At 41.6% G+C, this 22,519-nt stretch overlaps 2 protein-coding genes across 2 annotated transcripts; both read left to right on the top strand.

Annotated features, from left to right (window-relative positions):
* The first annotated feature begins 1,717 nt into the window (after nucleotides 1–1,717).
* Nucleotides 1,718–18,030, top strand: arvcfa (ARVCF delta catenin family member a). The gene is made up of 16 exons (XM_056432556.1): nucleotides 1,718–1,852; nucleotides 6,392–6,556; nucleotides 7,410–8,005; nucleotides 9,981–10,459; nucleotides 10,547–10,730; nucleotides 10,829–10,946; nucleotides 11,449–11,617; nucleotides 12,203–12,220; nucleotides 12,341–12,412; nucleotides 13,291–13,418; nucleotides 14,668–14,818; nucleotides 14,895–15,087; nucleotides 15,309–15,420; nucleotides 15,513–15,600; nucleotides 16,902–16,978; nucleotides 17,137–18,030. Exons 1-16 carry the CDS (start codon nucleotides 1,832–1,834, stop codon nucleotides 17,227–17,229), a joined length of 2,664 nt encoding a protein of 887 aa, XP_056288531.1. The 5' UTR covers nucleotides 1,718–1,831; the 3' UTR covers nucleotides 17,230–18,030.
* Nucleotides 18,031–19,118: 1,088 nt separating this feature from the next.
* LOC130205470 (bone morphogenetic protein 10-like) lies at nucleotides 19,119–21,206 on the top strand. Its single transcript, XM_056432871.1, has 2 exons — nucleotides 19,119–19,603; nucleotides 20,027–21,206. The coding sequence occupies exons 1-2, from the start codon at nucleotides 19,264–19,266 to the stop codon at nucleotides 21,079–21,081; spliced, it is 1,395 nt and encodes a 464-aa protein (XP_056288846.1). The 5' UTR covers nucleotides 19,119–19,263; the 3' UTR covers nucleotides 21,082–21,206.
* Nucleotides 21,207–22,519: the final 1,313 nt, after the last annotated feature.

The following is a 22,519-nucleotide window of genomic DNA, read 5'->3' as shown; positions in this document are numbered from 1 at the left end:
AACAAATGGATCCGTGTTTCAAGATTCAAGATTCAAGATTCAAGATGTTTTATTTGTCACATACACAACACACAGTGTGCGTGAAGAATAAGATGCAGCATGAAAGTGCAAAATGTGCAGCAACAAGTACACACACAAACAACAAAAAAACACAACATTTGTGTGTGTGTGTGTGTGTGTGTGTTGTGTGTGTGTGTGTGTGTGTGTGTGCCCTAAGAGGGCAGTTGTGTGTCTATGGGGGGTCCTGGGGGTCGGGTCAGGTTCAGTCCTGATGGCCTGAGGAAAGAAACTCCGTCTCAGTCTCTCTGTTCTTGCAGCGTGACTAGTCAGTAAATCTTTCTAACGTGAAAACATGCCGTTTCAAAGATGTTGCTTTGATTTCACGACGCTCTTCACTTTGACGGAGCCTTTTCACTGATTCAACAATTAATCTGAATTCAAGGTTCTTTGTAAGTGTTTCTTCACCGGTGTCTGTTGCCTCTGATGTGTATATTCTGAATTATACTATCAAGGTGGTATCTTACATTGAACAATATCACCAACAAGGGATTACATAGAGTGAAAATGAGAAAAGGCTGACTGAGCTAAGGGGTGTAATGAGACAGACCTCTATTAGGAAAGTTTAGACAAACCAAGATGAAAAAATACTGCAGAGGCCAATGAGGATTTCTTAATGCGTCAGGATCAATGACATTGAAGGGTGTTTTACAAAATATATAGAGACAGCTGATGGAGAGCACTGGTCTGGAGATGATAGCAGATCCTTTTTATAGAAACTATTTGCTCAGTCTCTTTGCAAATGGTCCGATGGCAAATTGGAAGATGTCCTGCACTGTTTTGTTTTTTAGCGAGGACGTCCCTCATCATCTAGTAGTTGTTAGTCAAGTGGAGCAGTGGATTTTGTCTCAGTTCATGTTATTATTCCAGACTAATCAAACCAAAAATGAATGTAATACCTGCCGCAGCGAATAAAAAATTGTCTGGTTCTGACTTCTAAAAAAATAGGTGGAGCACTCTCCCATCAAGTCCTTGTTTACATGAATCCTTCTTGAGTTTTATTTCTATGCTTGTTCCAGACAACAATGCTGTGAGGAGGTGCTGTGGGAAGATCCGTGGGCAGACAGTGATGGGTGGTGAAAGTTTTTTATTTGTTTGTTTACAGTTTGCAGAACAAAGCTGGTTCAGTGTGGAGTCTCAGTCTGGTGCTGCATACAGTCCCCATGCACCATCCCTCGCCCTTTATTATGCTGCACATGGGTGACATAGGACTGAACTGGTGCGGGCTGCTCCAGCTGCATCTACTTGTGAGCCCACAGGGAATGCATTGTGTGTGCATGTGTGGACTCTGCCTGCGCACCGAGGCTGCTGGAAAATATGGGGAGAGCGCATGATTGCAGGGCTCTGCACTCACCTAAGCTATTCACAGGTTCAGCATCACACAGTTGATTCAGCACCTTGCGAATAGCGCACACATTAACTGCAGCACAGATCAGAGGAGGAGTGCAATGAGGAGAGAGAGAGAGCCCAGCATCTATTGCTGTGTGCGTGTGTGTGCGTGTGTGAGTGTGTTGAGCAAATGTGTGCATGGTGCGTCTAGTGTGTGTTTGTTGGAGAAATAGCGGAAGAGAGGGAGGGACAGAGAGAAGAGAGAGGGGAGAGGGAGAGCGGACGTGTGTGTTGGTGAGAGCTGGGTGGAAGGATGTCTGCTCATGTTTGAACTGCCTCACATGCGCACGGGGAGAGTCCAGCCGCACATTCAGCAGAGGAACAGGCGTCTCACGTGGGGACACGTCTTGCTTATCATTTGTGGGGAAGCAGAGAAGATTTGGCGATGCCTGCAGAAGTGAAAGAGGTAAGCGTGTGGTGGAATGGCTCTATTTGCTCTGTACCCTCCCTCTTTTTTTTGGTTGCCTATCAGGGTTTTTTCTCTTGGTACTGCAGAAAACTGTAGTCCTCCTCAGCGCTGCATTCTGCCTCTGTCATGCTGATTGAAAGAGGCATGAATCGCTCCATCCCCTTGCTTCTCCCCCCTGTTCGGTGCAGTCTCCTTGTGGGCATAGGGACATGATGCTAACATCTTTATCAAGTGTGTGTCTGTGAGTGTGTCTGTGTGTGTGTGCGCATGATCGTGCATGTGTGCAAATGCAGAGGCAAGCTTATAAGGGGGATAATGTTTGATTGCATCACGAGGGGAGGTCGTTCCTCCAGGGGGAAAATGCTGCACACACTCTGGTAAGTGTATTGCTGTGATGTATCAGAGAGACATTAAATCTGACCATGCAGCATTTAACTATTTGAGGATCAGAGGATTGAAAAGAGGCATCAAATAGAAACTTTAAGAATAAATAGCATTCCTTTTTTTGGCAGACATAAATTTGAATCAGTATTTTCTTTAAATAGACCACCCTGGTTGACTTAAAACCAAACAAGATGTATTGCTTAATGGACACATCTTAATAAAGAGGAATCCTTTTAATGCATTTTAGTGACATTTTGATTCACAATGCACAGTGACAAATTCTGTCGACTTACAGCGACCAATATGTACATCACTGATTCAACAAATAGTGGAGGGCAGATGAGTTGTGACAAAGTTGTGATTAATCTCTTCTGACATGATGTCATGTTTTATTATCCAATGGAAGCATTACTCGTTCAATCCCACACTTTGATAAGGACAGACTGCCTGTTAAAGCGGATTTATTCTGAGTTTGATCACGACACAATGACTGGCCCTCCTGATTCAATTGCAATCCAGAGGGCTCATTGTTTGAATCATCTTTTCTTTCTCAAATGAATTTATGACAAGTTTGAATCATGGCTTGTGCCTGTTGTGCCTTCACTCAGCATCAGATCAGACGGTGTCTCCCAAAATAATACCCTGGCTGCAGCTGGCCTCTATACTGAGAGTTGATGGGAACAAGATGCTAATCATGCCATTCGATCTCCTTCATCGCCGCATTCTTACATCCATATACCATTCTTTGATTTTGTAAGTCAGATTCAGAATCTTCATCTTGGTCTATTTGGCTCCGTGAGCACACTTAGTGAGTGATGGTGCAGTGAGTTATTTAAATGAGCCTTGACTCACAGCGGCCTGGCCTTCCCTGGAGTTTGAATCAGCTGGGGACAGCACACAGGACCCTGTCCGGCCTATTATCGGCCTCCAAATCCGTAATCAAGCTGTGTGGAGACAACAGAAGAACCCCGTCTGTCTTAGAGTGTCTTATTTAATGCTGCCCAACTAAATCCAATCAACCTTCCCCAGGGGGTGTTTAATCCAGGATCATGTCCCTGTTGCCAATCTATCCCCTGTGACTCTTTCATCTCCTTGTCTCTCCGACACATTTTACACATAGATATGAAGGGCCCTTGTGTTTGAAAAAAAAAAAATCAAGCCCTCTCCTTCCACATGCAGTCAGCTGTTCACTGCAGCCTGATTTAATGCAGTAAAGTTGAGTTCTCAGCACTTGTTCGGTTTAATGCCGCAGCCCTACAAAGAAGAGTTTGGGGAATTTAACAGCTTTAAAAAAAAAAAAATCTTTCTCAGTGCATGTTTACGATATTTTGTCGCTGCTATTTTCTTAAAATGATAAGCAATTCAAGTAGTGAAAAGGGTTATACATGATGCGCTTGAATTGATTTTCTCTGCTACAAAGTCTTTTAATTATAAACTGTTTTGATGGGCCATTTGCATCATTGTTAGCGCCACATTTCAGAGATATTCAGCTGGTGCAATCGGAAGGCCCTCGAGACTGAAAAGAGGTGCATGAGATAATCATATATTGATTGAGATCAATTGTGCAGCGAAGCACATTTTTATGGACACGCAAAATGAATGTGAAGTTTGTTAGAAAATCAGCATGTAATGTGTTTATAGTCACATACTGCGTCCAGTTCTGTCTCTGACTGCTGAATAATGTATCCACTCTGGTTGATGAAACACATTGTGTTGAAAAGAATAAGAGAATTTAAGTTTTCCTTGAAATAAACAAGAGTGAATTACAGAACAATCCACATGTTGAAAAAAAAGACCAGCAGCTGGGTTATTGATTCAATAATGGTGGTAAATCAAGTCTCACAACAAATAACTTCAATGACAATAACTTCCAGTCCTGAAGGCTATTTTGTCATGGGGCACTTTTTAAATACGCTTTCATGGAGAACGTCAACATCTGTTTGGAGGGATTTAAGCATAACAATATGTCTGAAATGGATATTTGGACATGTTGGCCAAGACAGACAACATTATAGATATTCTTTGTATTGTTGGATCTCGTGTGTGACGCTCCCACTATTCAAGTTGAACCTGTAATGCAGATGCTTCTGAAAAAACATCTTTTACCCCGTCCTGGTTTATGAACTAACGCGGTGATTTGATTTGTTCCACAGTGGTCTGATCTGCAAAAGCCTCCCAGTCTGCCAGTGTTTGTACATAACAACAGAAGTAAATCGCTCCCTGAAATGAACTTAACTAACTTTACCCTTTTAAAACTGGCTCGAACAGGAATTAAGTTTGGAAGTTTTAATTAACAAACCAAACACACATGCAGAGAACACATAATTATTTTTGCATTATTTATGCTAATAACATACTTATAAGCAATCATTACCCAATAGAGATAAGCTAACTGATGTATTATTCATTCTAGTCTGGCCCACACTAGAGAATCCCCCAGAGCCATTTCATTAAAGAAGGGATACATGTAATCTCTCATCCTCTATTATATCCGTCTAGATGTCTTTTTTGTTGTCTCGACGTGATCCCTGGCTCTGCACCAGCACGAGTAATGTTGTCCTATGCACCGCTCAATTAGATTATAGTTCATCAAATCGCTTAAACACACAAAAAAAAGTCTGATTATCCACACATAGTCCAATTTTAAAAGTGTGCATATTGGCCTTTCTCAGTTTGAATTCAACAGATCATATTTCAAATTAAACAAATTATACGGTAATGGAGAAGAAATGAGTTATACTGTCAAGGCTGACTTGGCTCACAACTCATCGTCGGATGCAGCTCCCTTATGATATGAAATAGATAGATAGATAGATAGATATGTACTTTATTAATCCCCAAGGGGAAATTTGTCGTCACAGTAGCAGCACCAATAAACTAAACACACAAGAATAAAAAATAAAATATAAAAAACAGGGATGAAAGATATAGGAGTATACAAAGTAAAATATAAAATAAAATATATATGTATATAACATATATGCATACACAATACACAATACTAATGACAAATTAAATTAAAAATAAAAATATTAAATATAGACAGTGTGCAAAGTGTGTGTATGTGTGTAGTGTAAATAAATGAAATGTGTGAAGTGCAGATCAACATAGTGTGGATATGAAGTTATTATTGTAGTTATTGCACGAGGATCTGGCAAGAGGTGATCTGTGATAGAGCCTCATAGCCGTCGGCAGGAATATTCTCCTGTATCTGTCCTTGTGGCAGCGGAGCGTGAGGAGACGTCTGGAGAAAGTACTCCTCTGTCCCTGTAGGAGGTGGTGGAGAGGGTGGTCCGGGTTGTCCAATATGGACACAAGTTTCTTCAACGTCCTCCTCTCCACCACCTGTTCCAGGTGCTCCAGCTGGCAGCCGATGATGGAGCCAGCCTTCCTAACCAGTTTGTTAAGACGGCTGGTGTCACCGGCTCCAATGCTGCTCCTCCAGCAGACAATGGCGAAGTGCAGCACACTGGCCACAACCGACTGGTAGAATAACTCCAGCATCTTGCTGCACACGTTGAAGGATCGAAGCTTTCTCAGGAAAAAGAGTCAACTCATCCTCTTCTTGTACACAGCGTTGATGTTGGCCTTCCAGTTCAGTCGGCTGTCGATGGAGACGCCCAGGTACTTGTACTCCTCCACCATGTCCACGTCCACTCCCAGGACACTCAGAGGTGGAGGAGCTGTCGCCTTCCTCCTGAAGTCCACCACCATCTCTCTGGTCTTGGCCACGTTCAGCCGAAGGTGATTCTCATCGGCCCACTTTACAAAGTCACTCACCACTGCCCTGTACTCCTCCTCCCGTCCATCCCTAATACACCCGACCACTGCAGAGTCATCAGAGTACTTCTGCAGATGGCATGACTCCGTGTTGTACTGGAAGTCACTGGTGTACAGGGTGAAGAGGAAGGGAGACAGAACAGTTCCCTGTGGGGCTCCAACATCACTGACCACCGTTCCAGACAGCACACGGCCCATTCTGACAAACTGTGGTCTGCCTGTGAAGACACTTTTAATAACTTTGTGTGCTCTTATGTTGTTGTCTACCCCGTTGTGTTTTCCCTGTTGGGTATAATGCAAACATTGTGTACATGATACACTCATAATAATGCTGCTCAGCCCAACTTCCTCTTTTCTGTCTGTGTGCTGCAGGAGCAGAGTTCAGAGGGGCCTCCTCAGCTGTCTTTGTCTCAGGAGGCGAAAGATAACCCAACTGCCAATGACGAACTGGACACGCCCACCTCCATCGCCTCCGTGATGACCACGACCAATGAAAGCTTGACAGAGACTGACACGCCGCAGCAGACGGACACTGAGGTTCTTGACTTAATGTCCGGTGTTGCTTTGATCTGATTTAGTTTTTAACTGTTTTAACTGAGTCCAGGAAACTTTCTGGTCGTGATATTCAACATTGTTCTTTACTTGTAAACATATAATAAAATGTGGCATGTCTTTTTTTTATTCAGTGTTTTTTTATAGTATTCACTTAGATTTGAATTCTCAGCCTTTAAGAGACATTTCTCACTTCTGTGACTCTATAATAAAGCATCCTAAAGGAACGATTCCTTTGACCCAAGGTACCTCCAATGAGTCTGATCTCAGACGGGCGATACACCATACATTGAGTTTCAGTTACATTGAAAGATGAATAATATGATACTATGAAACAATCATGCACTCAGTGTCCACTTGATTGAGTTGGAACACATTCACATATTTTTGCCCTTTAAAATAATTTTGCTCACACTCTGCTAGTAAAGTGTTTAAACCAAATTCAGTCCACTAAACCAGACAATCAGATTTGCTGCAGTTTACCATGCTTCTAAAGTACCTTCTAAGCTTATCTTTAACCAGAGGCATTCATTACTGTTTGGCAGGAAAGAAGAATTCATCATTTACTGGTGCCTCAAAAAGCCAGAAAAGCGCTGAAATGATGATGATTGATCACCGCTATGAGAAATGAGCTGCAGGGCTGTACAGTATAAATAATAAAACAGACACTGTAGGTGACAGATGCTTGTTTGGTCTAATCCAAGTAAATGAACACCCAAAAGTTCCTGTTCTTACTGTAAACACAACAAATTGGTTGGGAAATTGAATTTGAAAGACTAGCGAAAGTTCTTATGAGATTTTTGTTCAGATAATTGTTGTGGTGCATCATCCCCTGTAGGAGTCCAAGGCCGCCCCCTGTGGGACACAAGCATCCTCAGAGACGCAGCAGGAGGACTTCCAGACATCAGACACACCTGATCTCACAATGACCCCGGAGGCTCAAGATGACGCTCCGATTGAGCAACCGATTCCTAAAGCAAACATTGAACCCATTGAGTCTGTTACACCGACCAGACCGACCAGCAGCGCTGCTACGGCCCCCTTCCAACCGCCGGTGGTGCAGCAGTCTGGGGGGTCTCAGCCAGTGAACCCAGACAGGCAGAGCAGAGTGTACACCCTCCCGGACAGCTACAGAGGCGTCAGGAGTGATGGATGTGCAGGGTATGGAAGCCTGTCCCGCGCCAGCATCCACGGCTACTGGCCCGCCAAGAGCTTCCAGGCTGGGACTCACTACACATTACCCTTCCTCAGGGACAGCTACGCTCCGGCAGGCCATGGCAGCCAGATAGAGGAGGACGGCCAATGCGAACGGGGAGAAAATCCTCTGGACATGAAGACTGAACTCCCAGCTGCCGTTTACCCGACACTGGGGGGAATCCACCAGTTTAGGCCAATCACCACCATGGAGCTCCTCAGGGAGCCCTCAAGAACCAGGTAAGAGGATGGTGCATTGAATCAAACTGTATTGATCCCTCAGGGCAGACTGGGGAAATGGGTTTCAAGTATGTTTGTGGTTTCCGTGGTAGCTAGATGTGGGCCCAAACACCAGTGCCTTCATGGATTTAGCCACTTTGCAAGCGCCATAGGAGAATAATCTGTAAAATGTATGTATTGCTTTGCCACTAATGTACACTGAAAACATATGTCTGTTTATTTGAGGTCAGTCAAAATCTTTAAACAAACCCACTCAACATGTTTTGGTCAGAAAGCAGGCAAAGGAGACACAAGCAAATTCACTTTTGACATTCATTGCAGCAACATTGTACAGTTTGATAACAGGAACACATTGTGACAAATATACCATAAGAAAAGCAAATGTGACCAAATGCTTTGACACCAAAACAATTTGCCCCAGTATCTACACAGTTAGGACTCAAGTTAGTACTATTTTATACAAAATAACCTATTAATGTTAATAATATGATATGCATTTGAAAGCGTTGAATAAAAAGATGCAGAATATTTAAAAAAAAACTAAAGTGCATGTGTTGTTTTGCCAAATTCTGCCTAATTGTTTGCCTAATAATCCAACTGAAGTGCCATTTCTTTTGTGTCCACTTCTTTGACTTAAGACATATTTAGTTTTTCACAAATGAAACAACAACAACAATGTAAGTCAAGCCAGAGAGAGTGTATATGTGTAATGCTGTATACTGACAGAGCACAGCATCAGTAGTAACAATGCCCAACACCATTTGATCACAGACAATTACAAATCAAACTTTGTAGCAGCACAGACATCCGGCAGCGGCCTCGACCCTGGTCCTGTGAGTCCGCCTGGACAATCGAAAAACATATAGACAGCAGATAAGTAGCAGCTGGTATCAATCAGGAATGGCAGCCTGCTGCAAAGTCAATTAAATAAGGTGGTTTCATCTGTTATGGCCTGCCAGAAGCTTTTCCTTATCCCATATAAAGCGACAGAACTGTTAACAAAAGATACAAGCCACTCATTTATACTAATAAAATCCCTGAAGCCAAGTCTGTTAGACTAAGAGACGCTATTAAACCTGTTTCCCTCGAACAGTTAAAAATACAGTAAAATGAATAGTTTGACATTCAGGGAAATGTGCTCATTTACTTTCTTGCTGATAATTAGATGAGAAGATCAATAGCGCTCTTATATTTGTCTGATAATAACAATTGTTCCACGAGGAGCCGGTTAGCTTGACTTTGCATTAACACTGGAAACAGAGGGAACAACAGGCTCTGTGCAATTGCACCAAACTCTGCCTGCAGTCCTTTTGTCACTGTGAGGAGACTCCAGGATGTATCTGTCCTGCCAAGAAAAAGAGCAGCACACAAGCCCCCAAAACAACATAACTTGTTGCTTTGACAATCTGTTTTCTGGGGAATAAACAAACAATATATATCATGTTTTATCGTGAGCCTTAGAGATACTTAGGTGTTTGGATACAGCTATAGGCTAGCAGTTCCCCTGTTTCCATTCTTTAAGTTAAGCTCAGCCAATCAGTGCGTCGTGTAATCCTGCCTCTAGTGTTCACATTGTAGCATCAATCTTCTTGTCCAATTCTCAGCAAAAGCCAAATTAGTGTAGTTCTCAAAATGTTGATTACCACTAAAATATAAAACGCTGCCACACAGGTGTTTTCAGCTAATCTGGTTTATTCGACCTCTTCTCTGGACTGTGTGGCTGTTTGTAGACTAATCGGTTGACATATTCCTGAGTCTCCTGCTGGCTTTGCTGCACCTGTTGGGGTTAGACAAATTGCACCTTTATCATTCTCATTGGTAAGCTGGAGATTTATCATCCTATTAATTATAATCAAATCTCTGGCCCACCTTCAACCTGGGCAGAGGTCTAATCATCCAGAATAACTGATGTACCAGTTCAGAGGCTTACACATGAAATATTGAATTGCATGCATTCCCTTTTCTGTGCCCTCAGAGGTGGATATGATGATGCCTTCATGGCCCAGCTGGAGGGGAATCTGAATCCTTTCTTCCAGGCGATGTGCCGAGCACAGACCCTGCAGTTCCCCCACAAACGCAGCAGCATGGTCAGCCTGGACAGCATCCGCAGAGACCCTCGCTGGAGAGACCCCAACCTGCATGAGGTGATCTCGATGCTCAGCCACCCAATGGACCCAGTCAAGTCCAATGCCGCCGCCTATTTGCAGCACCTGTGTTATGAGAGTGACCGCATCAAGCTGGAGGTGCGCCAGCTGAACGGCGTGCCGATCTTGGTGGAATTATTGGACCACCCTAAGCCTGAGGTCCACCGCAAGGCCTGTGGGGCTTTGCGCAACATATCCTACGGAAAAGACCACAATAACAAAGTGGCAATCAAGAACTGTGATGGCATCCAAGCTTTAGTCAGACTAATGAGGAAGTCTAGCAGCATTGAGGTCAAAGAGTTAGTCACAGGTACCGCTCAATTCTTCACTCTTCCTGGATCCATAACTGGCAATCCTTCCTTTATTCTCAACAGCATGTGTGTTCTTTCCTTTGCAGGGACTCTGTGGAACCTCTCCTCTCATGAGCCGCTGAAGATGATGGTGATCAACAATGGGCTTCAAACCCTGACTGATGAGATCATCATCCCGCACTCAGGAGGGAGGAGAGACTCAGCCAACCCCTCCAAACTGCTGAGTGCTGAGTGGACCACCGTCTTCAAGAACACCTCTGGATGTCTGAGGTAACTTTTGCTTCAGCTGTGGAACGAATGACCACAGCAACTAAAAGTCTTCTCGTGGTGGATTGAGTTTTCTTGGCTAACAAAGTTTGTTTCTGCAGGAACGTCAGCTCAGATGGAGCGGAGGCTCGGCAGAGGCTGAGGGAGTGTGAGGGGCTGGTGGACGCTCTCCTTCATGCCCTTCAGTCAGCTGTTGTCAACAAGGACACTGATAATAAGGTAGCTGACTTGAAATTTAAGACTTTGTTTTTACCATAACAATATTATAAACTGATATCAGACCAAACTTTGCACCCTGGTACATTGAGGCAAAATAGAAAAAATTACAGGCTTATAGTCATTTTGGTAATTACATAAAATGCTGTAATAATTTGTCTTTTCTTAAAAGGCACCGTCAAGTGAGTTATTTTTCTGAAATGGTCAATTACTCTCCATTATGTATCGTCTTCCTCTTATGAATCCACTCATACTTCTCTGATTTAGTATCACATTTAAGTTAATAGCTGTTCACAACTGCATTTGATTCAGACATGTAATGCAAGTCACCAAAGGAATAAAATAATGGATAAAGTTCTCCAATGTGACAATTACTCCGAATTGACATTCTGATAATGGACCTAGAATGTGTCAGCGTGAATAAAGACCTGTATGACTGCCTAATGCTGTGCAACTTTCTGCAGAGCATCTTTCATCTAAATCTTCTGTCACTGTCTCAATTCAGTCAGTAGAGAATTGCGTGTGCATCCTGCGGAACCTGTCCTATCACGTTCACAAAGAGATACCAGGAGCGGAGCGGTTTCAGGAGCCCCATGGCAATCATCTGATGAGAACAGTGGCACATCCGAAGAAGAAGAATGAGAGCGACTGCTTTGGGGGGAAAAGACCCAAAGGTTGGTAGCCTGTGACACTTGGTGGCATCAATGTGAAGTATTTAAGGTTTGAGTCTGACAGTGCTTGTAAAGTCAGGAGACATCAGTGCATCTGTTTTAGTAGCCTGTGCTTCAAAGGGACCCTAACCCTATTTTAAGCCATTTTCAGAAGATTTTACAGTTGATTATATTGTTTTATTCGTTGTCTTCCTTCCTATGGTTTGGGCTTTGAGCTGAAGTTTCACACATATTATTATATTGCATTACCCACTGAAGGTTTTTAAACTAAAAACACTTTGCATAACCCAATATAAGTCATCATTTAAATTACAGCTGATATACAGTAACTAATAGGCTGCAGCAGTTTGTGATGCAGAACACAGCTTAATGGAGAAAGAATAGGGTTAGAGTTAAATGTGATTTAAAGTTGTACGGCTTTTCCCCACCACTACTAACCTTTCAGCTAATTGCACAACATTGACAAATGCCTGAGCCATCTGATTCTGTCGGTACCCTCCAGTGACTCACCGCATGCTTTCTGTCTTCTGCTGCATAATCATAGTCTTTGACATTGTTCTTCTTTTCCCTTTGAACCATATTCACCAGAGGAGTGGTTCAATCAAGGTCAGTCTGCTCGTTGATGCTGACTATTTTCACGGTGGTAATTCAATACAACATCACATTTACTGTCATAATAAAAAACAGTGTTGTATCTGTGTGCATGTATGTGTCTGTGATGTACAGGTCGGAAAAATGGATTAATGGACAGAAAATGCGCTACATTGGATTTACCAAAACGTACAGAGCAAATGAAAGGTATATACTGAAGAAATGTAATATCAACTTCACATACAACATTATACATTGAATATAAATAGTGATTGTGATACAGCTTATGAAATAAGTATGCTATACTTGAGGCTTATTGATAGACTGATTATGATTTATGAAGAGCGCCGATCATATCTCATCATCATGCAGCACGATAATCAAGCATCAGTACCTGCATTCTGCGTGATCTGATCTGCTTTGTATGCATGATGTTGGCATGGCCTGAAAGACAATGAATTTAAATGCAAAGCCACCCTCCAGGACCTGCACTACTTCAGGGGAGTTTCATTACTAAAACAAAATGACCCTGCAACTGAAATCTGGCACATTTTTCTCTGGCATGAACTGGAATTCACTCAAGATATTGCCTGACACTGATATATCGTTATTTGTTCCTCCTAAACTATCTTTACCGAAAAAGTGCTGTTTTTGGCCGTGCATGCATATATGCGCATTCTTACAGTACAGTACTGTGTTGAATATGGTAAATGTGGATCTGGCTGCCGTTTAAACAGAGATCAAAGCGATGCTCGTGGCTCACACTCCAACCAGTGAATGCAAATCAGTATGGCCAGCATGTAATCCCTGATGCTTTATATTACTTCTCAGATGTCCAGCAATCTCCACTAGTTCAGTACAAAAAAACAAACTCTGCAGGGGTCTGACAGAGTTGTAATTTTGTTGCGTCGGGTTTCATTAAATTCATCAACATATTTTTCTCCTGGCCTACTTATTGACCTGAACTAACCTAGATAGAGTAAAAGTATGGAACAGTGTTAACATCATTTTTTAAGGATTTAGCCACTGATGGTCATGCTAATACGTAATGTCATCCCTGACTTGCTCTGTCTTTCTGTTCAAAGGTTTGGAACTGCTGTACCAGCCAGAGGTGTTGAGGCTCTACCTCTCTCTTCTCACCTGCAGTCACAACCACAACACCCTGGAGGCAGCCGCAGGGGCACTGCAGAACCTCGCTGCAGGGCACTGGGCTGTGAGTAGATGGAACAGTTCTAGTTTTTTACCCTCTTTGCAAAAGGGTTGTGATGGTGGCGAGCATCCCAAACATAAAAATGTTCTCTATAAAGCTGGAAACGGGAGCATGAAACTTTATATTGATGTAGTTATCAAGTGACACATTGTTGGCCCAGTTTATATCGAAGTAAGATCACCATGGCTGCTATCCTTGTGTCCTTGTGTCCTTGTGCTTTGTCTATGGAGCTGCTCCAGGATTTGACTTTGACATTATCACTATGACTCTCTCTGCTCACCGTAAGGACACACTCGAAATGAGCTGTGTCGTAAATGAATAACACACCAGTTTGGGGGTCTTTTTACCCTTTACTTTCAGTTAATCTTCACTAATGGTGCAGTGGATCATAAAACTAACGGTTTGGATCGAATCGCGGGTTGGAGTCACGGATCGGATCAGCACAACAACAAAACAGTTTTAGAGATTCCTGATCATGTTTTCTTTTTGCCACTGATACTAAGTGACGATCATTTATTGCTTGATGATAGCAGCTAGTTTACAAGGCCCCAGACTATTTTAAAACTATTTCAACAGCTCTGATGTTGGCAAACCACCAGAAATTCAAAATCGTATTATTGTACTTATCGTGTAACATTATTAGACATTGGCAACTAAATTAATCCGATTAATTATACAATCATATGGTTATTCAATCAGGATAAATCAACATTTATAATTTTCTAGTCGCCAATCCGCGAGGGGGGGGGGGGTCTGTACTGATCACAGATCAATGTTACACCACTAATCTACACTGTGCAGGGTCAAACTCGACAACCTCCTTATGCCCTTACATGTTGGCCTCCATGCCCACAGCTTTGTTCTTGGCTGGTTTGGTTCTATTTCTGAGGCTCCATCAACGTTCAAGTGTGCAGAATGAGGGGAGATGTGGGGTTAATCATCTAAATCCAACTAGACTGCAGATTTACATTGTTTCCAACCTGTATGATCAACAATCACGTTTACAGGAGTGAGTGGATCCATAGGTGTGTTAAATAATGGGCTTTGCCAACACGTATCATTTAAGATCAACGCTCAGGCTCAGATTGCTCAGGAGTTTTAAATTCCTTAGGTTTTGAAATCTAGTTTCATCATACAATCGAGCAGAATGATCTTTACAATGTTTACTTGTGGCGATGTCAGTGGTTTTATAAAGGTGGACAGATGAGTGTCTCGTTGAGATCACAGCTGCATTTTGGGTTTGCTCTTGTAGTGGTCCAGCTACATCCGGGCCACAGTGAGAAAAGAGAAAGGGCTGCCCATTCTGGTGGAGCTGCTGCGCTCAGATGTGGACAAAGTGGTGCGAGCTGTGGCTATCGCTCTTCGCAACCTGGCGATGGACAGAAGGAATAAAGACCTAATAGGTACAGTCTTCTAACTCATGTGCATACAGGCTCTGCATCTGCATACGAACTGTGCTATGTTGTCTCTGTCACACAGGGAACTACGCTTTGAGAGACCTTGTCGGTAATCTGCCGTGTGGGCAGCAGCACCCAGCGAAGAATCTTGACGGGGAAACAGTGGTGTCGATTCTGAACACCATCCACGAGATCATCACAGACAGCCCAGAGAACGCCCGAGCGCTCATACAGGGCCATGCAGTGCAGAAACTGGTGGCCATAAACAAGTCAAGGTACTTGCATGTCTTTTAACTTAATTGAAAACTACTTTTTCTTGGATACACATTTCTGAACATGAATGGCATTTCAAACTAAACAATGAAAAAAAGGACACAATTATAACGGCACAGCTTGTTAAAAAGAAATCCAAAGGAACAGATTTGAATCTATGGGGCAGTATTGTCTTGGAGCTGTGCTATGTTGTCAACCACAATGTCTGATGGTTTGTCGTCAGCCAAGCAGCCAAGGAGAACAAGGCAGCTTCCCATGTGCTCCAGACAATATGGGCCTACAAGGACCTGAGGAGTCCTCTGACCAAGGCCGGTTGGAACAAGAGCCACTTTAAGGTATTTTATTGCTATTTCTTGGATCTGGCAGCCTATAAAAACAAAAGAAAAGCATTACATCCTGTTTGTCATACCATGTTTGTATTTCAAAGCCAACAACTACCGGAGTGACTAAAAAATCCAAGAGTGGAAAGCAAGGCAGCGATGACATCACCCTGCCTCTCATGGACAAAAACCAAGGTCAGCAAATCATTGCATGCGTTCCCTCAGCAAAATGTAATTAAACCATCATTTAAATGAGCAAAGTGTCCTCTAGCTCAGGGAACAACACTGCTTTTCAACATACTGTGATTCTTGTCAAGGGACAAAGAGATGGGTATTTTCAGTCCCAGACCATATTATCCTGAAACATGGCCTTAAACCAATGATGTGCTGTCAAGGTTATCAGTTCAGAGACTTGTATTATTAGCCTGAACAGGCTCTCCCAGAGGCAGGGCAGGCTCACGCATCACCCGTCACATTTGATTTGGATGTTGCTCCGAAAGGGCACCCGCTTTCCCACGTCAAGAGCGACCTCTAGCTTCCTACTGACACATTGATGCTCTATTGAAGCTCCTTTAGGAATTATGACCATGACTTAAACACACTTCTAAATATTTATTTAGGAGATTGAGTATAAACTATGTTTGAATATGTCATTGGATTTGCCTTGTCTTACTGGTGTTTCAGTCTAAATTAATAGCTTTACTACTTTTTGATAACTGGCCTTTAATGAAAAATGGTAGTAAAGGGCTGATGAATTAATGTAAACAGCAGAAAATAAATGAAGAGTTTTTCATTGTATTGTTTTGCAGTGAAATGTTTGCAACCCACGTAACATGAGTAGAATAAGGGATGAACCACATTGCATCCAGCTTCACTGGCTTACTGGTATTTTGTAATAGCTTTAATATAGCCACTTTCTTGAAAGAAGATATCTTCACAGCCATATGCTATTTGGTAACCAACAAAGTGTATTTAAATGACACATTATTAAAGGGAACATTACATTTTCAAAGAATAGTTAATGTCAGCAAGTTACAAGGTTAACACATTATTTCATTAACTACTGACATCTAACTTATAAGAACTTAGGTTCTCATAATTAACTTTTTTGTGACAAACATTTAAATGATTATTTTGGGGGACAGAACCCTGGGGTTTCTCATCAAACCATTTATGAAAGAAATGAAAAATTCAGATTCAACTTTATTGTCATTGCACGGAGTACAAGTACTAGGGCACCACAAAGCAGTTTTAGCATTAGACCATAAATGCAAAAAGAAGCAGTAAATGTACAGTGCAATGTGCTAGATAAATAACAGATATATCAATAATAATATTTAATAACAAATAAATAAAATTATTGGGCTTTCCAAAAGGAAATGTTTCCCTAAAAGTGCAAACAGATTTGCATCTGTTCTTCTCTCATTGTATTTGAAGACTATAAACACTTTTGCCATATCACCTACTGCTAATGTTATTATAATGTTCCCTTGCAGATGTATACTCCAGTTTAGAGCCAAATGATAGAGTTGGAGATGGAAATGGGCCTGTTGTGGAAAGAGACACTCTCCAGGTAATCTGCTATGTGGCTGTACTGAAAGCTAAAATTGTAGGTGTTGTTTTACAGGATTTTGTTTTAAAGTATTTTTTCCCTGTGATTTAAATTGTAAGTGCCAGTTTTCTTTCATGCAAATTGACTAACACCATCTATTTGCATATTTCTTTACCAAGGCGATAAGTGAGAGAAAGCACTTCATCCGAGCTGGCAGGCCTGCAGTGGGCCTCATGGATAACAAACCTCCACCACTGGACTCCTGGGTGTAAACATGACAACACAGCCGGGAAAGCTAGTTAAATCCACTAGAGACACTTTCCTTTGGAGGAATACGGATTTGTGAAATTTGCTCATTCTTGTACAGGAAGACAAACATGTTCAATTAAAAATAATTTCCTTTGTTTACAGGGAATAATGTGCCAAACATTTACATGTATTTATTATGGAGATTATTTGGCAAAATATTTAATAGATTTTGTCATTTAGGATGCTATACTGTATGCCTGAGACTCATGATGGATTATGTATGACTTCGGAAATAGCCTAATTATGCAAACTGTGGTGAATCATGACTCCAAAGAATATATGACACGTACAATTAAAATGTTACTGTAAAACAAGTATGAGATCATTAATAATACTTTTAGTTTGTCAAGCTTAAGGCCTAAAGTCACATTTGGATCTGTTGTTGTCCATCCCCATGGGTTCTGGGCTGAAGAATAATTATTATAATAATATTTTTGATCAGTGTTTGAGATAATTAAGATTAGGACTACTGTCGACCTAGTCATCAAAAACATCCAATTTATTTGGAATTCTGTTTATTCTTGACAAACCTGCCATTAGACTAGACGCTGCAGTCATAAGCAAATCTTTCATTTGTTTCATGATAGGCAAAATGGGATTGTAAATGTGTAACAAAGGACTGTTAATATTCTAAATGAAGGTATTTATATTGTAATATTTATTGTAATAGCCATGTTATTAATTAAGGTTATGAATGTGCATTAGCTAATACCGGTAAATGATCCTACATTCTATACAACTCTGCTTTGCAGTGGTCCTTTTTGCATTGCGATGTTGAATGAAAAATAAAATTAAATGATGTGCAAAATTTATCATTTTTTATTTTTTTATTACAGACTGGATTGTGTTTGATCAGTGGATTCCAGTTAGATGAAACACCACCCACTGGCCAGTTTAACAAACTCACTTATACGAGTTCTGAAATAAAAAAAATTGTGCTGTCTTATATCCATGTGTTCACAGGCAGGGCACATCTTTAGTCACACTACACAAGAAACATCATGAGAACGAGGACTCAGACTTTAAAGTGGCTTCAGCACAATTACAAACACACAAAACTACTGTATCTCTATCACCAAATCATAAATACTAATATTCTTTGCGATCTTATTTTAATAACTAATGTTATAAAAAAAAAAAGTGTTTCGCTTCCATTCTCTTCTCTCCCCTCAAACAGTTTGAAGGACCCCTGAGAGAACCCGCCTCCCACTTTGAAAACCAAGCTGTCAAGAACCTCACGAGGGGTGATTATGAACTTCTGAACTCGTGTGGCGCACGCTGCCCCTGAGAGGGCTTGCATGTGTCGTGTCATGTTTTAGATACACACGTGTACTATGCATTCATATGCCTACAGCTTCATGAGTTGCATCTATGTGTCATATACATTGATGCACTATGGCTGAAATGTCCTATGTTTGTTTTAAGTCAGTCATTTATCGGTTGAAGTGGGTGTACACTGAAATTATTGTAATGATTGCATATGTGTCTGACGACCACCATTAGAAAACAACCCCAGTAATTAGCTAAAAGCAGCTTTTTGTTGAAGGTAGTTGCAACAACTTCCTTATCTTCGAATGTTTTACATTTTTGATTCCAGCATTGTGCCACATAAAGAAGTTCATACATCCGCTGTCATGTAAGTCTAGAGTCATTGCAAAGCAAAATAAAATAAAAGCGTACATCACAATGAGACAGAATATCAGTGGAAATGATTATGGATATTCATAAATTCCTGGCGGGGAGAGAGAGAGAGAGGAGGGCCGAGCAGGGCCTTAGTGACATCTCCAAACATGTCAGCACAGCCCTGCCCTCAGAGCCAAACCTCAAGATCAACAAGGGCAACGCTGTTTTTTCTTTGCCCACAACAGCAACCTGTTGTCCCTTAACAAAGCGTCCTCGGCAGGTTGAGCCGTTTGTAGGTACCCTCTCCAAAGGATCCCTCACGTCTTCTCATCTGATACTCAATCTTTGGATTTTGACCTTTCCTCCACTCAACCATGACCATTTCAGTCTTCTCCAACCTTGGGTTCATCCGCAATCTCAACGTCGTGCTTCTGATGTTGACTGGTTGGAGCTTAAGCAGTCCCATCAGGTCTCCTGAGAGCCATCACAGGGTATCAGTCGGTCGGGATGTGGGTGATAATCCGCTACTTGATGTGCAGGACTTTCTGAGCCAGTTTCTGTCCACAATGAACCTGACGGAGCTGAGGCCCCAGACCAGGCCTCTCGCTGCCCGCAAGGAGCCACCAGAGTACATGCTGGAGCTGTACAACCGATTCGCCACCGACCCCACCGCTGTGTCCTCGGCCAACGTTGTGCGCAGTTTCAGGAACGAAGGTACAGACTTGTTTTTGTTTGCCACTAAAGAGAATATTGGGGAATTTTATATATTGCAAACCTTGTTTTTTACTTTGTGTTGTTTTTTTCTTTTTTAAGTAAGCTGTACACTCCCTGGAAGGATTATTGAAATCATGTTTGACATTCCAATCATTTTATGATTTCAAGATTTAGATTACTTGATTCATAGAAGTTAAGGTAATGTAAATCTAGTAACTTGTTTTGATTGAAACAATGAAGCTTCACTTGAGTTTTGACAATTACGATTATATTAGCATTACATTACAACAAACTAAACACATTAATTATGTGTCTTTGATAGATATGGGTACATTGTATTTTGTAAAATAGTGTAACTTGTGTTTTGACCACGGGTATTTACAAAAGGCATTCACACACACTTTTTAAATGTTTTTATTTCAGATTTTTCCACCGACAGTATAACGGCCAGGGGTGTGAGGATATACCCCCTGCTATTCAACATCTCAATGAGTCACAACGAGCACATAACAATAGCTGAGCTTCGTCTTTTCACCCTGTTCCAGAAGACTCAAAGACCATATGCTGGCATTGACTGCAAGGTGACCGTCTACAAAATACACACGGGCGTTTTTTGGACTAAAGAGGTGGGGAAAGAAGGGAGAAGGAGGGATAAAGAGGAGGTGGTGGAGATGAAGGATTTTGAGGAACTGGTGACAAAGCATATCCATGCCAAAGATAACAGCTGGGTGTCGTTTGATCTGACTCATGTGGTTGCACTCTGGCGGAAGTCAGGGTGTGCAATTCACAGATTGGAGGTTCATATTGCAGGTGTAGGGTCAGAAGAGGAAGGGGCCACACAAAAGGTCACAGAGCAGGGCGAGAGGTTGGTTGATGTTGGTATCAACAGGAGCTTGGAGGGGAAACACAATGCAGTGATTATTGTATTCTCAGAAGATCAGAGTAGAGACCATAAACAGGATAAACAAGAGCTCAACCAGATGATTGAGCACGAGAACCGCCTTCCTGAAAACGTGGGCCGGAGCCAACAAGTTTTCCGGGGGCACGTTGATCACAACGCTGACTACGGCAACCAGGACAAGCGGGACAAACAGTCTCTCATGCAACTGCAGTCCAACCTTATCTATGACACACCTCCCCGAATCCGTCGCAATGTTAAGAGCGAGCCATGCAAGAGGACCCCGCTCTTTGTGGATTTTCGAGACATCGGCTGGGATACTTGGGTCATCCAACCAATGGGCTATGAGGCGTATGAGTGCAACGGTGTGTGCAACACACCGATGACCTCCGAGGTCTCGCCTACCAAACATGCCATAGTGCAGACACTGCTGAGTGCTAAGAATCCAGAGAGAGCATCCCGTGCCTGCTGTGTACCCACTAGGTTGGAGCCTATCTCACTCCTTTATCATGAAAACGGGGTGATCACTTTCAACCACAAGTATGAGGGAATGGTGGTGGCAGAGTGTGGCTGTAGATAGCACTATTACACAGAGATAGAGACTGTGCCCTGATGTTTCAACCATCAGAAACATCTATATATCTATCTATCTATCTATCTATCTATCTATCTATCTATCTATCTATCTATCTATCTATCTATCTATCTATCTATCTATCTATTTATCTATCTATCTATCTATCCATCCATCTATCTATCTATTTATCTATCTTTCTATCTATCTATCTATCTATATCTATCTATCTATCTATCTATCTATCTATCTATCTATCTATCTATTCATCTATCTATCTATCTATCTATCTATCTATCTATCTATCTATCTATCTATCTATCTATCTATCTATCTATCTATCTATCTATCTATCTATCCATCTATCTATCTATCTATCTATCTATCTATCTATCTATCTATCTATCTATCTATCTATCTATCTATCTATTTATCTATCTATCTAACTATCTATCTATCTATCTTATCATGTGCTTGTTTTCACAGTACAGTGTTATAAACACAAGTCTAGACTATATTTGTAAATTAGTGACGGACACAAATCTGTGCTACAAGATGTACATTTGTAATTGTATAAAGCTAAATTGTTTATGTTATATTAGGGTAGAATATAAAGCTGTCTGTCATGATAAACGATAGTTATTTTAGAACACTTTTGCATAAGTTTCACAATTCATTGTCAATCCCAGGCCATATTCTTGTATATATGGCATCAGTTCCATCCGACACAGTGACATAACAGACGTCTGAACATTTCATATTATTCGGGGCTAATCAAAAGGTTCAATGCTGCAGCACAGATATCAGTTACAATAATCAAATCATTTGGAAATGTGTGTGAGAGATCTTACTGTAATCAAGGAGTACATGAGCATCGGACTCTAAACCAGAGGTCCCTTCTCCAGGCAATGGATGCTGCTTGTGCCGATGTCACAGCAGATCAGTGCAGGGAATGGTTGCGGCATGCACGACGATTCTTCCCCCGTTGCATAGCAAGGGAGAACATCAGATGCGATGTTGCCGAAAATCTGTGGCCAGACAGACGTGAGCGCGAGGATGAGCAGAAGAGTGAGGATGAACTCCAGCTTTGAGCTTCAGCTTTGCTTTACTTTCCTACTGTATGTTTTGTGACAGTAGTGTAGGCTATACTTAATTTTTAATTTTTGATGTGCTTTTTGTTTGACAGTAATTTTTGCTGTACACATTTTCTGTTTCTGTTTTGCAATTACTGTAACAATTTCCACGGCAGTATAAGTGCAAAACAGTATCTGATGGGAAACCTTGTTGGCTCCTCTTGAATTAATCTTTTTTCTGTTTGATACACATAGTATTCTGGAAAGAAAACATCTACTACAGTAACCATTCAGTGTCAAAGGGCTAAGCCAAGATTGAAATGTGCACATGAGGGATATTTCTATGGTCCACTGCCATACTGACAAAACAT

The sequence above is a fragment of the Pseudoliparis swirei genome, chromosome 15, assembly GCF_029220125.1.
Source record: "Pseudoliparis swirei isolate HS2019 ecotype Mariana Trench chromosome 15, NWPU_hadal_v1, whole genome shotgun sequence".
NCBI lineage: Eukaryota > Metazoa > Chordata > Actinopteri > Perciformes > Liparidae > Pseudoliparis > Pseudoliparis swirei.
The sequence above is the reverse complement of the archived record's forward strand: the minus strand, read 5'-3'. Positions and strand labels throughout refer to the sequence as shown.